Here is a 17,864-nt window from a genome sequence, read left to right on the forward strand (position 1 = left end):
ATTTGACAAAAGAACGTTCAACAGAACAGATGTGTCAAAGAAGTGAGGGAGCGAGTTTTTATTTAATTAATTAATCACTTTTCCTTTCACAAGCTCATTATGTCATTGTCACTTGCACCTTTGCCAATGCTGTCCCTACAATAATTGCTTTAATATTTATTAAATTATAATATCTATCATGATGAATGTTCTGGTGAAGGCGTCCCAAAGGTTGCCAGTGTATTTACACCTTCCCTTTAAATTAAGGGACCCTCCGCAGCCACGAGTTTGACTCCACATCGAGTCACACTCATCATGGAGTAGATGTGTGTAGGGGCTGGTTTGGGAATGAGCCAGTGTACTGTCAGTGTAGCCAAAGTGGAGGATTGGTTTAGTTTTAGGTTGCCAACACCACCTGAGGAACTGCACCCCAGGAAGTACCTAAAATGTAATACTCAGGACACCAAAAATGACAGAGCGGTTCACACACACTAGAGACGAGACGTGATTCCCAAATAATTCTACATAATTGTCACAGTTCTGTAAGGCCGGTTCCCCAGCTCACTCAGTGCTTTTCCATTCACTACGTCTCTGCTTCACTCTGTCAACCAGCCAGTCTGCACACAGCTGCTGCTCATCTCCAATCAAGCCAGTGTTTAAACCTCTGCTTCTCAGTCACTCTCAGCCAGATTGTTCTTCAGTATCTCTAACAGTCTTTTCTGGATAGTCCCTGTAGCAGAGTCTTCTTGTCCCTGACTTATCTGCCTTGTTTGTATCCCAGAAAGTCACCACAGCCACAGCTTTCTGTCCCTGACCACAAGATCTGCCTCAGCGTTCCTGGTTTCTGTCTGCCTGTCCCTCACCTTCTGTCTGCTCCCTGCTGCTTTGTTTGCTTGGACTCTGTGCTCACTCTATACTCTTCTGCTTCCAGTTCGGCTCGTTCAGCCTGAGCCTGTGGGTCTGTCTGAAGACACAACACCACAAATTTTAACTGAACTGGGCCCCATTTCCCAGAGCTTTCGTAGCGCTACATAAGCTTATTGAAACAATGTCATGGCAAATGCATGCCATAATCAAAGCTAAAGGCGTTCCAATGAAATATTAGAGTGTGTGACCTTTTTTTGGTCAGGCGGTGTATGTGTAGAGGCAGAAGTTGAGTGTCGACACTGCATTTGGAAAGACAGCTTGTAAAGATAAAACAGCAGGTGCACCTGCAGAGAGAGGCTGGAGGACGGGCTGTCAAAAGTACAGCCACTGGTGTGCCATTTCCTAAAAAAGTGCAGGAAAGCATTAACAATTACTGATTGGAAACTAGATGAAATTGTAGGTAATGCGAACTTGTACATACATATCAGAGAGAAGGAGGGGGCTGCGACTTAATCTATATGAACAGCAGACAACCAGAGACCAGGACAACAGCTGTATTAACTACAGGCCAAATAGAAGTGGGTTGAAGCTGAAGTAAAAATGAGCCAGCCGACCTTAACAGGGCGAAGCTGCCTTGTGTAGAGCTCAAAATAGAGCAGTATCACCAAGGACCTGCTATAGGAGACGGATGACAGCGACCCATCTGGCTCCTGCATCATGCACATGCCTCTTTTTGGGTGAAAACAACCACTCTAATTTGACTGGTGGTAAATACAAATTCAGTGCCCTTTTTGTCAGATTAAACGCATAAAATAAGAAAACTGTATCGCTTTTTAGCATTTAGGGGCCCAGATCCTCTGGCTTGTCAGGTGAGCAGTCAGTGATCAACGGTGCTTCATGGGAAAAAAATGAAAGAAATAGTGGTCCTTTCAGTCTGCCTCAATCAAAGTGGATGTAGAACCACCTTACTGAATCTTCAGCTCATGTATTTCAGGTTGCCTGTCACTTTTTACATTGTTAAGACACTTTATTTTGCTGTTTTGGTGCTGTTGAACCAAACCCCATTCTAAAAGTAGCTGTTCAATGGTGGGACCATAATTTTTTTCACAGTAAAACCTTTAGTTCGGCACATGTCATTTACTCAGTAACATTAACTTACCTGTGATGAAGGGTTAGTCACAGACACACATACTGACTGGCCGCATTTACAGTGCACCTTTTCACCTGGCGGGGGGGGCGTGGCCATAGGACATGACGTATGGCTGCTCTCATCCAAGAGCCAAACAATGCTCTGCAACATCACACCACAGCTGGTGATAATAAAGTGGCTGAGGAGGTGAGAGCGGGAAAGGACTCAACCTGCCACATCAGCATTGTTCAGAATTATACAAACATTACACTGTACTGTAATGTGAGAAGAGCGGAGAGAGAAATGTAACAGTGTATATTAATTTTAATGTCACATGTACCAGTGGTGGATTTGAGCTGCATGACTTCAGACTTGACAATCTCAAAATTATTGCAACACCAGTGACTCATGACTTCATCCAGACTGAGTAATGACTTGATGGGTACACTGAAATCCCAGAGCTGACAAGCAGACACAGAGCAGATAAACAGACCAGTATTTATTCTGTAGGCCTGTTTGAAGAAAAAGATTTCCATTCTCGTAGGTTTATCTGTGGAAAAAAGAGAGCGACAACTGTAAGAGCAGCTTTTGTGTTGATACTGTGAATATCCCACTGTGGTAAAGTGTTACTTCTAGGTAACAAAGCCATTTTAGACATGGTGCAAAGACAGTGCACTGATGGCACCAATGGATTTGCTATCTTACACCAGTGCAGTTGCCATTTTTACCATATCTGCAAGATAGCAAAAGAACTTTAGCCTAGTCTGTGTGGCCACTCATCTCCCCCACTCCTGCCCAAAGGCTCGTTCTTCAGGAGCTTCAGCCAGCAGAGCTGCATAATAATGATGAGAATAGAATAGAATAGAATAGAATATACTTTATTGTCCCCTAGGGGAAATTTGTCATGGACTCACATTGCATATAAGTAGCTGCCCTTGCAGACAATAAATATACATGTGACAGCTAGAGATGTACACATACATACACTCATGACACATCTAATAAAAGATTAAAATAAATAAAAATAAAATAAATAAAATGAACCCGGCTAGGATAAAAAAAACAAAGACAACCAGAGCACCAAACTATTGAACACTACCCAGCGTACACAGCTCAAGAACTATTTAAAATTATTTAAAATTTTGATGGAACCCTAACCCACCTTCATAGCAGTCTGTACCAGGCACTGTAACTTAGATTTGGACTGTGTGGAGAGATTGCTGAACCATGCTGTCATCCCGTACCTGATGACACTCTCCATCACTGCCTGATAAAAATAAAAACATGGTGTTCTGGCTGACACCAAACACCCTCAGCCTGCAAAATCAAAATCTACATGATCACTCCAGCTAAAAAGGTTATCCATGTGGATGCCCAGATAGATGTGACCTGTTTGATCTCCTTCCTGTGTGTGGACAGTGGAGTATGATCCCCCACTGACCGAGGGTCCAACACCATCTTCTCAGTTTTTGTAGTGTTAATGATGAGATAGTTCTCATCACACCAATGATGAGATAGTTCTCATCACACCAATGGACAAATCTGTTAATCTATGTGAAGTACAGTGACGGTCTGAGTTCTGGTGAAGCAGGCTGAGGATGGCAGTGTCATCAGAGAATTTAAAAAACAAGTTGCCCAGGAGACTATTGGTGCAGTCGTTTGTGTAAAGGGTGAACAGGACCGGTGAGCTTACACAGCCCTGAGGTGCATCAGTACTGATATGTTTGGATTCAGAGAGTGAGTTGTTAATCCTGACATTTTGGGTTCTATCTGTTAATCAAGAATAAAACCATTTAATAATAAAAGGATTAACATTCATCTGGGTCATTTTCTGTAAGAGCAGATGAGGCTACAGTGTGTTAAAAGCAGAACTAAAATCAATGAACAAAAGGCATGCATAGGCCTTGGGATTCTCAAGATGCTTAAGAACCAGGTGGATGATGCTGTGTATTGCATTGTCCGTGCTCCTCCCCTGCCTATAAGCAAATTGGAGTGGATCTAGTTCAGAATTAACTTCAGATTTCAACATGGATACCATGTATTTTTCAAAGCATTTCATGACAACAGAAGTTAAAGCCACCGGTCTATAATCGTTTTCTGTAGGACAGGGTTTCTTTGGAATGGGAATAATGGTAGATTTTTTCCAGAGGGCAGGAACCAAATGAGAATCAGCAGACTTCTGAAACACAGGGCACCACGCTGGGGTTAGCTCCGCTGCAAAGGTCTTTAGGAGAAAGGCCAAGATGCCATCAGGGCCTGCAGATTTCTTTTTGCATACATGACTAAAAAGTAACTAGATTTTGAGGGGATCAACTACCAACCTTAAACAGGGGTCAGCAGTTGAAATAGACTGTAGTACATTATTGCATTCCAAACAGAAGTCCTGTGCATAAAACCTGAGAAAGAGTTCATTAAGTTTATTTGCTTTACTCAGTTCATCCCATGTTATGAGGCACTTTCTATGTGTTGTCATGTTGGTAGTAGCTTTCATGGAGACCCAAAGTCCATTGAAGCAAAATTCTGTTCCCTGTGCCCTCCCTTAACAACTGATTTAGCTCCCTTTGTACTGATTTTAACCCTACCCTGTCATGATTCCTAAAAGCCATTTTTTCCGGTTGATACAGTCCTTTACCTCCCTGTGATGTATGGCTTATTGTTAGGATAGATTATGATAACCTTCTTGGTAGCCACACAATCCACACAGAATTTAATATACTCTGTAATAGTGTCAGTGGCCTCATCAATACCCAAACCATGAAAAATGTCCCAGTCTGTACAGAGAAACGAGCCCTTCAGTGTCTCTATACTATCTTTAGACCATACAGTAACTGTCTTGGTTGAAGGTTTACTGCTCTTTAAAACAGTCTTGTAGGCGGGTATCAGATGGACTGTGTTATGGTCAGAGTTTGCCAGAGGGGGCTTTGGTCTGGCACTGTATGCACTTCTTATGTTCCCATAAAACTTGTCCAACACTCAGCTGTCTCAAGTGCCACATTTGACATATTGTTCAAATCCGGGAAGGGACAATTCCAGTTGACAGTGATTAAGATCTCTGCAGTCCGCAATGTGAGCTGCAGCTCGGGCCACGTTGCCACTGGGGGGCACATACACTGAGCAGATGATAATATCACCAAACTCCCTCGGTAGGTAAAAGGGTCTTTAAAGAAATGCACAGCAGTTCAGTATCATGGCTGCACGCAGTCTTTCTCACAGAATATTTCCTGCACCAGCTGTCACTCACAAACACGCAGATACCTCCCCCTCGACTCTTCCCTGAGGTTTCATTCCTGTCTGCATGGACAAGGGAGAAACCCTCCAGCTCGATCAAGGAGTTGGGGATGTCGTTGTGGAGCCAGGTCTCAGGAAACACCAGCAAGCCCGCCTCACAGTATTTAAAACATACCCTCATGTTAGTGCAGAGCTCCTCCATATTGCTCCTAAGAGAGCGAGCGTTGCTGAGGATCATGCCGGTGTTCTGGATTAACTGGTGGTTGAATTAACTGCTGATATTCAATGCATTAGACAGATGTACTGTAGTCGCAGCATGCAAGGACCCATTGTTGACATGGTTATAAACTGCCTGCTGATGGTTTCCTGATGGTGACTTCAGGACTCACGGAGTAAAAGAATACAGCCGGTGTCTCTAGAAGTCACTGTAACGTATACTTATGTACATATTTCATTGAGTCTAGCTTCCACATCAATTCTTTACACAGATAGGTGACCATGTCGATGCCTGTTCAAAACACTGCAGACCGAAATAAATGAAATGTCAGTGTTGTTCCCGTTATGTGTGTCGCTTTCTTAATGTGCTCGTCTCCTCATGCACTGCATACGTGAAACATACAGTGTGATGGCAAATTAAATGTTAAATCATGCACAGCTCGGACGCATGTGGCGATCACAGCTGTATCACAGTGCAGTATGCTGAGATTAACTTGTGATACTTCTCTTACCATCGATCATGTTCAGTATTCTCTTTCACCACCAAAGCCCATCGACCATGTTTTATCCAGTCGTTAAACGTGTTCCTCTGTCAACACTATATCCCACGGTATTCAGCACACTCCCTCATCCAGGTGTGATGACTGGAAACTCACTTGGCTAGAGGGAGGGGCCGATGGTGGGCCTCCGACCACTTTCTACCTCAGTTAAAATAATCTGATTCATACTGTTGATCAAGAAGGAGGGACAAGGTATGCCAGTTTTGTATGATGTTTGTTGATGATTCTGATGACACCATAAAACTTATGAAGAGTTCTCCCAGCTGTTTAATGTTGCATTAAGTATTAATGCAAATATTACCAAAGCATTCACCACAATGCAAATGTAGTTATTAACTACAGTAAGAGATCTGATATATTCAAACCTTGCACCAGCGTCATTTAGTTCATGTTAAGTCAGTTATTTTGCAAAATGAGGAATTTCAAACACAAGGGTTGAATTGACCAACACATTGGAAAATGTGACACTAAGACAGCTTGAATGAATGTAAAATGTAGGTGAATTGCAGCATTGCATTACAACCACACAATAAAATGCCCTACAATGAAAAAGAAACCATGTTCATACCTAGAATTGTTAAGACACAACAGCAAATCCTAACACAAGCAACAGCAAATGAAAGCAATGAAAACACCATTTCCAAACATAGTAGCTACAGTGATTATGACTGTGACTGAAGAGAAGACACTGATCAATAAGGTGAACACTTTATTTGCATATCCTGCAAAAAAAGTTCCCCTCTGCAGAAGGGAACCCCATGCAGGCATCGTGGTACCAGAAGGCACAGGCTGCGCACTCAATCTGAAAGGGAAAACACAAGGATTATTTTCCAGAGTCAACAGGTTCATGACCTTCATCGAGATGCAGGTCTACAATAATGCAGATTAAACTTCAGACATTACATTATCTATTAAAAATGTGTAATGACATGTGACAGACTCAGGTTTTTAAGCTTAGCTGTTGTCTTTTAAGAGTGTAAGTCTTAAGAGTCTGAGAGTCTGTTACTTCAGCTGCACCCGTGCCCTTAAAGTGCAAAGACATTCTAGTTAGGTGAATTAAACCACACATTTCCAATAGCTGTGTGATTGTGAGAGTTCACCCAGTGATGCTGAGGTAACCTAGCTGATGTGGAGCCCATTCTTCAAGCCAGAAGTTGGTCTTGAGTTGAATTAGTCATTTTACCCAGTTGTCAACATCTGTCCCCGTGCCTTCCTCCCCACATGCCCGACAGAGTTGGGATAGGTCATCTGTAAAAATGCAGAAATTGATGCAGTTCAATGGAAATACAGAAACATCCAAAAGCAGCAAGAAGGGAAGGCTTAACCCCTAGAGCACACCTATCTCTCTCAGCAGATGTTTTGCCATATCGAGCCTCATTGTGGTCACGCCCTCCTCGTCCACAGGGTACTGGACTGTGTCCTTTTGTAGGATCTGTTCTGCAAGCTAAAATATTTCTGGTGAATATGATTGTGAGGACTTTGATGATGAATAGTCAAATAAATAGTCAAACTGATACCTTGCACACAAACACACCACACGATGATGTGTCCTGCTGTTTGGGGTGTGCAACGGTGGAGCACACCCACTTCCCAACAGCAGGACAGTGTCTTCTGACCAGTGCTCTACAGGACACAGAACAGTTGATAAGTTTAAAGTTGCCAGTTTAAATGGCAAAATTTGTCAGTTGGCCAGTAGAATGATGCTACAAGAACAAGCTTATTTTAGCTTAATCAATATCAGTCTACAGGAAAGTCATCTTATTTGCTTCATTGCTCCCTAACTATCATCCAAAGTGAATAAATACATGAGTCTGTCAAGGCATACAGTAGAGCTATTTCTCACCTTGTTATGTCCCTGCAGTGGTCCAGCTGTGCCTGAGTGGCCCCGAATGGGTCCACAAACACTGTGCGCATCTCCTTAAGATACATATCTATGGAAATGCAAACAGAAATTTCAGGTCACCCTCCATACAGCAGGTGGTCCAATAGTGCATTCTGGGTTTGTTTACATTGAAAACAACTTACTACTAGGGTCCAGTGCCATTTGTCACAGACTGCGCCAGCTGCCACATCACAGTTCACTCTAACTAAAATAAGAAAACAAAGTTAACCCCACAAATTTCAATTTGTATGAGATTAATGCGCTGGCTTGGTAAGACACCCTACTCACCCTTCTGTGATCCTTTTTGGAACCTTGCCAGATTGTAGTCATGGTATAGGAGTCGATTATTTTCACTCCTGTTCTCCTTGCCACAAGAGTCATGCAGGCATTTACTATCTGAGTACAAGAGTGACTTGTGATTTACTGTGTACTAACAGGCAAAAAATATGCATCCAAATAGCAATAACCAGTACCTGACCCTCCAACTCCTTTCCTGGAGCAAGGACCATCAGGTCTTCAGTGTATAGCATGTAAGTAGTTATTTTTGACCAGAGGGTCTCTGGCTTTCCCTCTGCCCATATTTCTCTGATCACTGCAAAAAGAGAAATGTCAGTTATTTGTGAAAGGCATAATGTAAGCTGCTGCATTTTATGAAATTGTACTCACATAGGTCCATAGTGTCACTTGAGGGGGGCTCTGGGGCCTTGTGACATGCCAATGCAGGGGTGGTGAACCTGTGATGGACCAGCCAGAGGAGAGGGACCAGACACTTTTTTAATTTCCTCTCCTCTGGCTGGATGTAATGCATTAGGTGATCTATATTCACTTTTATTGTTCTCCTCCCCCATCTGGACACAAGGTTTACACATTTCCCTTACATTTTAACTATCTGAAGTGGTCTGTGGATGGTAAGGGGAGCAGAGGCTTCTTTCAATGCCCAACTTGTCACACAGGCCATGATTTATCTAAAAAAGAACAGATGGACAAACATGAAATAAATAGGCACAGCAGTCTATATTGAGAAGTCATAAAGCATCATTAGTTTACCTTGTTGCAGAACTCAGTGTCCTGGTCTGTGCAGTCTTTTGGGTGCACCAAATTTGTAAAAATTCTACTGCATTTTTACTTTAAAGTGGAGAATAAAAATTTGGAGCAATGCACTGGCCATCATTGTCCTCTGTTGAGGTAGATTTACTTCTGGTTCAGACCCCAGGGGTATATTGTGTCCAATTTGGTTATCCAGAGTCTTTCAGCCCGGATTCTCTGATTCGGTGTCCACTTTGGATTACTTTGGATGACTGTGGCTTGTACCGATAGCCATCCATGGTTTAAAAAATGGCAGACTAAGGGAGTCTGAGTCTCCTTTTGCTGCAAGATATTGTAACAGTGTTTGGTGAATCTTTGTAATAAAATATTTTTGGTTTCACCAACATACTGTACACCACACTTTAAACAAGTAATTAAGTAAATGCAGTTTTCAATTTTGAAAACGTTGTTGTTAGACCTGCTGCGTAGCGATGTTTTTTGTTTGAAAAATGCCCCACAGCCCCTAGGTTTTGGGGTCACCAAGGGTTTAACCTTTGCTTTGACCAGATAATCCTTTAGGTTCTTATTTTTCCTGAAAGCTGCGATTATTTTGTGATCCTTCAGGACCTCAGAAGCATCAAATATATGATTAAAATTGTTCCTGATGACTTTAACCAACCTCACTGCAGGTAAGGAATATGTTGTCACAAGGGGAAGCATCTTAGAAGTTAATTTGGGTTTAGTTTGTAAGAAATTTTTCAGGGCTGTCTTCCTAAACGAGCGACTGTGGCCTCTGATAGCCAATGCCTTGAATAATGTTTTTGTGGCTTCTAAAAAATCATTCTTGTGAGTACATATTCTGTGGAATCTCAAAAGCTGAGATTTAATTGACTGATTGTGATTGTTTAAAGTGACCAGGAACTCATCAAAATCCTCCTGTGAATAAGACCAAACACCAATCCAATCCAATCCAAATTTATTTGTAAAGCACTTTATAAGCAACCACAGTGGACCAAAGTGCTGTACAGAAATAAAATACAAGAACAGATTAAAAGACATAAAACAACTATACAATTCAAAGCAATAGAAAAATAAAATTAAACAAATATATATATATATATATATATATATATATATATATATATATATATATATATATATATATGTATATATATATATATACATACATATATATATATATATATATATATATATATATATATATATATACATACACACATACATATGCACATACATACAATACATTCAACATCTCACATGATGTTAAAAGCCAGGGAGAAAAGATGGGTTTTAAGATGTGATTTAAAAACAGACAGCGAGGAGGCCTGTCTGATGTGGAGAGGCAGATCATTCCACAGTTTAGGAGCTGCTACAGCAAAGGCACGGTCACCTCTGAGCTTTTGCTTAGTTTTAGGTACACTCAGAAGCAGCTGATCAGCTGACCTGAGCGAGCGGAGGGGTGTGTAAGGCTGCAGCAGTTCGGAGAGGTAGGGCGGGGCGAGACCATTTAGGGATTAAAAGTAAATAAAAGAATTTTAAAACTGATCCTAAAATGGATGGGCAACCAGTGAAGTGAGGCTAAAATGGGGGAAATGTGCTCGTGCTTACGTGTGCCAGTTAAAAGACGTGCCGCAGCATTTTGCACCATCTGAAGACGAGCGACAGAGGACCCACTAACCCCCACATAAAGTGTATTACAGTAATCCAGCCTAGTGTTCACAAAGGCGTGGATTACTGTTTCAAAGTGCTGTCTTGAAAGAATCGGTTTAATTTTGGCGAGCTGCCTCAACTGGAAAAAGCTTGACTTAACAACTGACCTGATCTGACAGTCGAGCTTGAGATCAGCATCTACTTTAACCCCAAGATTTGTGACAGTTGGCTTAATGAACTGGGCCAGGGAACCCAGATCTACAGGGGGAGCCCCAGTGGTGCCACCAAACACCATCACCTCTGTCTTTTTCTCATTAAAATTTAAAAAGTTTAAAGCCATCCAGGCCTTAATGTCATCAAGACAGCTGAGGGGCGGTTTGACAGAATGGGAATCTTTCTTTTTGAGAGGGACATAAATCTGACTGTCATCTGCGTAACAGTGGAATGAGATACCATGATTCCTCAGTATGGAACCAAGTGGAAGCAAGTAGAGAGAGAAGAGAAGAGGCCCTAAAACTGAGCCCTGTGGGACCCCACATGAGAGACGAGCAGAGGAGGACACAGAGTCACCAAGGCTGACACAAAAAGTTCGATCCGCCAAGTATGACCTGAACCACTCCAGTGCTACACCCCTGATACCCACCCACTGTTCCAAACGAGAGATTAAAAGTTCATGGTCCACTGTGTCAAATGCAGCAGTTAAATCTAAAAGCACAAGAATATCACAGTCACCGGCATCAGTGGCTAAAAAGATATCATTAAAAAATCTTAAAAGAGCTGATTCGGTGCTGTGCAAGGTTTTAAAACCAGATTGGAAGACCTCAAGAATGTTGTGCTCATCCAGAAAAAACATTAATTGGCTGCAAACTATCTTCTCAAGGATTTTTGAGATAAAAGGCAATTTAGAGATTGGCCTGTAATTTGAGAGAACAGTAGTATCTTGTCCTGTTTTTTTAATCAAAGGTTGTACTACTGCATGTTTGAGATTTTTAGGGACCACACCTGAGGACAAACTACTATTGATAAGTGTCAGAACAGAGGACCCTGTAGTGGGGAGAACCTCTTTAAAAAGTCGATCATTCGGAGAACCTGAGGGGTTCAACAGACCAACAGTCTTCTGTAACAACAACAGAGTTACAGGCTCAAACCTGTTGAAGACAGCAGAGCAGGACACAGAGACTGAAGTGTCATATGCAGAGGGTGAGATTAAAGCCCTAGTGGAGGAAACCTTATCAATGAAACAGTGAAGGAAATTTTCACACACAGCAGGGGAGGACTCAATACAGACAGTCTGTGGGGCATTAAGAACAGAGTCAATGGTTTTAAACAAGACACAAGGCTTATGACAGTTGGACAGAATAATATCAGAAAAATGTTTTCTTTTAGCATCTTTCACAGTTGTTTGATAATGACGCCAGCAGTCCCTTAAAATTTGAAATGACACCTGCAGTTTGTCCCTTTTCCACTTCCGCTCAGCTCTACAGCACTTGCGTCTGACAGCACGGGTTGTGTCATTTAGCCAGGGTTCAGATTTAATCCTAGACTGCCTGGTTTTTAACAGAGCCACGATGTCTAAAATGGATTGGCAGGTGGATTGCTGCCATGAGCTGAGCTCCTCCGTATCTTTGTCCAAACACTCAGTGACACAGTTATGAGTCTGACTGAAAATGGCTGAGAACTGAACAGCAGTGGAAGGGTTAATAATGCGACAAGGTCAGGCAGCAGCGCGAGGTTTAACTGTTTTACAAGCAAGGGCAACCTCAAATACTACAGGCATATGATCAGAAAATACTGGGTCACAAACTTCCAAATTAAAAACAGGCAAACCAAAAGATAAAACAAGATCAAGTGTGTGTCCGCGTTCTTGTGTGGGACCAGACACAGACTGCACAAGATTAAAAGAGTCAATGAGGCTTAAAAAGTCCTTTGCCATTGGCTTATCAGGACAACACACATGAACATTAAAATCTCCAACAATAAGGACACGATCATATTTAGGCATGATTTCTGCCAGGAAATCAGAGAACTCATTTAAAAAGTCCTTATTGTAATTGGGAGGCCGATAGACCACTGCACACAACACAGTGTGAGAGTGACAAAGTTCAAATAGGTTCAAAGCTGGTGAACAAGGATGGTAACGATAGCTGCTTACATTTATAGTGACTCTTAAGAACAGTAGCAGTTCCTCCACTTCTGCCCGATGTTTGCGGGGAGTTAAAATAGCAGCAGTTCGGAGGTAAAAGTTCAGTGAAAGCGCTGGACTCACCAACACTCAGCCAGGTCTCAGTCACACAGAGAAAGTCCAATTCTCGGGACGTGAAGAAATCCTTAAGAACAAAAGTTTTATTCGCTAGCGATCTAGCGTTAACCAGGCCAATCCTGACAGGAACCGGTGGTTCCGCGGCGTCAGCTGTCCGGGGAGCACGACTCAGAGGCCGCAGGTTACACAGATTCTCTCCGCACCGGCAGGGACGGGGAGAGCAGGGGCCGTGGGTCTGGAACACCTCATCCGGGCCGACAACGGGTACCAGCCAGGAGTCGACAGAGTCCAGCAGGCACCAAGAAACATAGACGCGAGGCATCGCTCCAAACAGGGTCCAGGAAGCCGTAGAAAAACGCGCCATGCAGGCCTTCAGCCTCACCAGCTGACCGCTGCGTTTACCCTGGCGGCGGGGGCGCTTACGCCGGAGAGGTGGAGCTAGGGCGTGGCAAAGGTGAGCTGGGATCCCCGATAGAAACGGGGGCAAAGTTTTATGTCCCGTATCATCTGACTTCACCAGATCTTGGGTAGAAAGTTGAAGATCCATCAGTGTTTGGCGATCGTACACCAGTAGAGAGTTGACATATTGGGTAACAAGAGACAGAAACAGCGCAAACACACACAATGCTGGCAGAGACAGACGGCAGGCCGTACACACAGGCACCATCTTGAAATCTTCTTCAGATATCATCCCCCAGATATCATCCAGAAAAATAAAATAATATGTTGTTTTTTTCTGACAGGAGGCCAAGGCAGAATTCTCCCACTCAGCCATAAAAATCGTGGCATAGGCTGGTGCGAATTTCTTCCCCATGGCTGTCCCTTTAATCATTTCTTCTCAAGTTCAGTCAATAATTGAAGGAGCTCCTTCTCACGTCTCCTCTTATCAGGATATTTAATAAACATATTTTTTATGGCTTATATGCCTTCATTAATGTCAATATTTGTGTCCAATGTCCAATGTAAAAAGAAGAGATTCAGAAGGAATGTGAGGCTGTTTCACTTTGTCAACAAAATCATAAGTATCCTTGGGTGCCACTATAGCTCAGTTGGTAGTGTGTGCGCACCATGTATTGAGGCTGTTGGTCCTCTGCAGCGGCCACTGGTTCGAATCCTGCCTGTGGCTCATTTGCTGCATGTCATCCCCTCTCTCTTCACCCCCCTTTCCTGTCATATCTTCAGCTGTCACTATCAGTAAAGGCAAAAAAGCCCAAAAAATATCCTTTAGAAAAAAAAAAGATCATAAGTATCCTTTATCCCAGACAGCACGCCTACGTCTTGTGACGTCGGCACGATGAATAAAGTTGCATCGCCGCAACATCGTATGGAGAGCGTTTGCTCATTGGGAAGTTGTTGGCATTTGGTCAAAAATGCTCTCCAGACGATGTTTGGCCAATGTATCAAAGCTGCACAGCGTAGCCTCTCTACAGCTTTAATGACCTTTATTTATTCAGGTCAAATCATTCTATCAGCAAATATCTTACTTATAATGTGATAGGAATATGGCAATAAGACAATAAAAAAACAATATGCTTGACCATCAAAATAGCTTCCTAATTTAGTGTGTGAATAAAATAAAGAGACAAACTATTCAAGTTAATGATCATGCATTTATTTCAGACTGTATAGTCAAAACAAAAGATAAACAAGACAGAACAGATAAAAATATACAGGTGGCCGGTTGGGAGACTCACACGGACAGCACAGTCTGGAATGCTGGCAGACTTATGAGCCTGCAAGGTGGAGAAAAAGACAAAACACATCAGCTCAGGTTGTTCAATTAACTTATGCTATGCAATACTACTACTACATACTTCACAAATAAACACGTGCAAATAGACACACCAAGGAAGGAAAACGTTGCTGTGCCTTTTTTCCCGGCCGCTGTTTGACCTTACAGAGCCACTGTAGTTGATAAGAGACCTGTAGCTAAAAGTATTAGCCCCTATGCTCTTTAGCTATTAAACATGAAAAGCACCACAACAAGGCCTCCAAATAACCCATGTTTAATACAGTGTCACAGCAACACTGTATGAATCACCAGCAGAAAGCAGGACTTGAAAATATGAACCACAAAGTTTGCGTGAATTATTTTGCGGTGTGGTCTGACAGCCCCAGCTTGACCGTGGATAGCTGCTGAACTCCGGCCAGCTCTACAGGAGAGGCGGAGGCAGGGGGGGTTGATTGGAGGGACATGTCAGAAATAACTGGAGTCTGTTGTGTTTTCCAGAGACGTTGCACTAAACTTGGACACACCTATGTGAGGTTGGTATTAACTTCACTTACAGTGCAAACACACCAACAATAGTCCATAACCAGTACCGAACTATGAGAAAATGTTACACCGAACCATATTTACAAATAGAGCAGAGCTTCCCTTCGTTAGCTGCCAGTTAACCGCTAAAGTTGGCTCCACAGCTGTAAAAACACAGAAGCCCACCAGCTACTAGCTAACAGCTAACGCTAACTAACGTTACCTGACCCTTTCCCAAATTCAAAACTTATTTGTTGTCTAGATGGAGACTGTTCACGTGCTGGAAAGACTTATGGCTACCTAGCAATGGCTAAATGAAGTTAGAGCTAGTTGATACATTTGCTGGTCAGGTCTAAGCAACTAACGTTTGTTAAGCTAGCTAGCTAGCCTGTTAGGAGTCGGCATCTGGGCTCTTCACCTGTGCTAACATACCCAGTCAGGGCTTAACAACTTATGTTGCTAAATCCCGACTTATCTTGCTAACCTTGAATGTCATATTTATAAATCAACTATTTCATTCATTCGTTTTCTGTAACCACTTATTCCATAAGGGTTGCGAGCTGCTGGAGTCTATCCCAGCTGACAATGGACGAGAGGCGGGGTTCACCCTGGACAAGTTACCAGTTCATTGCAGGGCTGACACATAGACAGACAACTACTCGCACTCACATTCACACCTACGGGTCACCAATTAACCTAGCATGCATGTCTTTGGACTGTGGGAGGAAGCCGGAGAGAACCCACGCAGACATGGGGAGAACATGCAAACTCCGCACAGAAAGGCCCTGCCCCAGGAAGCTGGGGGAATCAAACTCAGGACCTTCTTGCTGTGAGGCAGCAGTGCTAACCACTGCACCACCGTGCTGCCCTAAATCAACTTACTTTAAGTGAGCTTACCTGAAGACCAGTCCTGGCTGACATGAAATAGCCTCTCCATCTCCAAGGCTTGCTTTCAGTTCTGTTGGCACCAATTGGATGACGTGCGATGTATCGATCCATAGCCGACCTATCGGCGACTTTGAAATGGCGTGCATAATCCCGCCGACGTCAGCGAGATGTATGCGTGCTATCTGGGATATAATTGGGGTGCTTGTTCGACAAGGGATTGAGGAAATAATCAATATATTCTGCCATATAGTATGTTTCACTGTCACAGTCAGAAATTATTGGCCTTCCTGGGGGAATTTCATATGGGATGCTCCATTTTGCTGGCTCCTTATGGATTTTAGGCAACAAATAAAAAAGTCTGGCTCTAGGCTTGGGGCTTCTTATCAAGTAATTTTGTTGTTTTTTATTAATAAATTTCATTTCCACTAATTTAGCAGTGATTTGTTTCACCAATTTGGCTGTTTCGGGGTAGATGGGTTTTTGTAGTTTTATAATAATATAATTTATTATTTTTCAGCTCCTTCAAGGCCTCAACCTCCCCCCAGTAAGGTTGGGCCTCATCCTACAGAGCCGAAAACTGTCATCAAATTGCTGCAGATCAATTTTAATGAGGGTCGTGTCATGTCATATCTATTTTGTTGGAAGCTCAGGAATGTGTAGACAGTTTTTCTTTTTGTGATAATTTAGATGAATCAAATTACTCTGTTCCTTCAAAGGTAGGAGTCTGGAGTAATTGATGAGAGGTATCCAAACCTCTGCTTCTGGAAACTTTGTGTCTGCCGCCTTTACAGCGGCTCGGAGCTGTTTAACAGAGGTCTTCCTCACTTTTTGGCTTTGGTTATTTAGGCCGAAAGCCAAAACAATTTTTTCCACCTTAGCTGGCATTGGTGATGAGGGTCACAGCGTGCCCAAGCGTAGCACCTGGGTAGCTATCTATTTGTAGATCATCATAGCTGAGGGGTGGGAGTCTCGCCAAATTTGAGTCACCAATAATCACCTATTTTTTGTTTATGCTGAGACCCCATTCCTGTGTTTTCCTGTCTGTATTGACATGTCTGGTAGGTCTGCATATTGCTTGTTTTTGTGTGCTGGATGGTTGTGGGGGGACCCTTGGTTGCAAAGTAAGACAGGTTTGGATGGCTGTCTTCAATTTGTGAGCCTTGACCAATGTGGAATCCTCGCATTCTCCCCCAGGGTCACTGAGTGGAGTTGGCAGGGCCACCTCTGGCTCCGTCTGTAGTATTTCCCTGAGCTCCTAGGTTGTCAAGTCTAAAATCGAGTCATTTCCCTCAAACACGCACTGATTTCGTGGAGAGGGAGGTGGTGAGGGAGAGACGGATTGGTAAGAGGAGGAGGAAGGCTGGTTAGTACGGGGGATCAGCGTAAGTCTGTCCGTGGTGGTGGTACGACGGACCCTTTGTTGTTTTGGAAGGAGGGATGGAGGTGGGTCTGGGAGAGGAGGAGAAGGGAGGACAGAAACAGGAATGGCTGTGTCCATCAGTTCATCCTCTATCATGGGGAACCAGCCCCCTGTTTCATCCGTCATAGTGGCTGTATTCACCACTTCAGCTTTGTTAATGCTCTTCTGAGCGTGTATCTCTGCCTCGACCATGATTTTAGATCGGTCTGATTGCGTTTGTGAAGCTGTGTTTTGTAGTTGTGATAAGCTAGTAGCTCCTTTCTTACTGCTCTCAGCTTTGTCATCCTCCAGCCTGGCAATAATCAGGGCTTCTGCTTGTTCCAGTGTCTTGTCCTGCAGGCGGTTCCCCAGGTTCCACCTGGCCCAGGACGAAGCCACCTGGAAGGGCTCCTGTCAGTCATAGGAGGACAACTGGGTCAGTGCCTCCAACTCACTTTCCAATACCTCTGTGTAATGGTCACGGAGGATCAGCATGGTTGTAAAT

The 17,864-nt window shown here is 43.1% G+C and overlaps 1 protein-coding gene across 1 annotated transcript in view; it reads right to left on the minus strand.

The window, feature by feature from the left end:
* The window catches only part of LOC146331027 (uncharacterized), a 48,342-nt gene extending 42,901 nt beyond the window's left edge, over nucleotides 1-5,441 (minus strand). Inside the window, exons 1-3 of the mRNA XM_084742779.1 lie at nucleotides 5,217-5,441; nucleotides 3,138-3,242; nucleotides 890-943 (exon numbers count right to left, since the gene is read on the minus strand). Coding sequence (XP_084598905.1) covers nucleotides 890-943; nucleotides 3,138-3,242; nucleotides 5,217-5,441 — 384 coding nt within the window. The remainder of the gene's footprint in view (nucleotides 1-889; nucleotides 944-3,137; nucleotides 3,243-5,216) is intronic.
* Nucleotides 5,442-17,864: the final 12,423 nt, after the last annotated feature.

The sequence above is a fragment of the Lutjanus erythropterus genome, chromosome 2 (assembly GCF_056507025.1).
Source record: "Lutjanus erythropterus isolate fLutEry1 chromosome 2, fLutEry1.hap2, whole genome shotgun sequence".
Taxonomy (NCBI): domain Eukaryota; kingdom Metazoa; phylum Chordata; class Actinopteri; order Lutjaniformes; family Lutjanidae; genus Lutjanus; species Lutjanus erythropterus.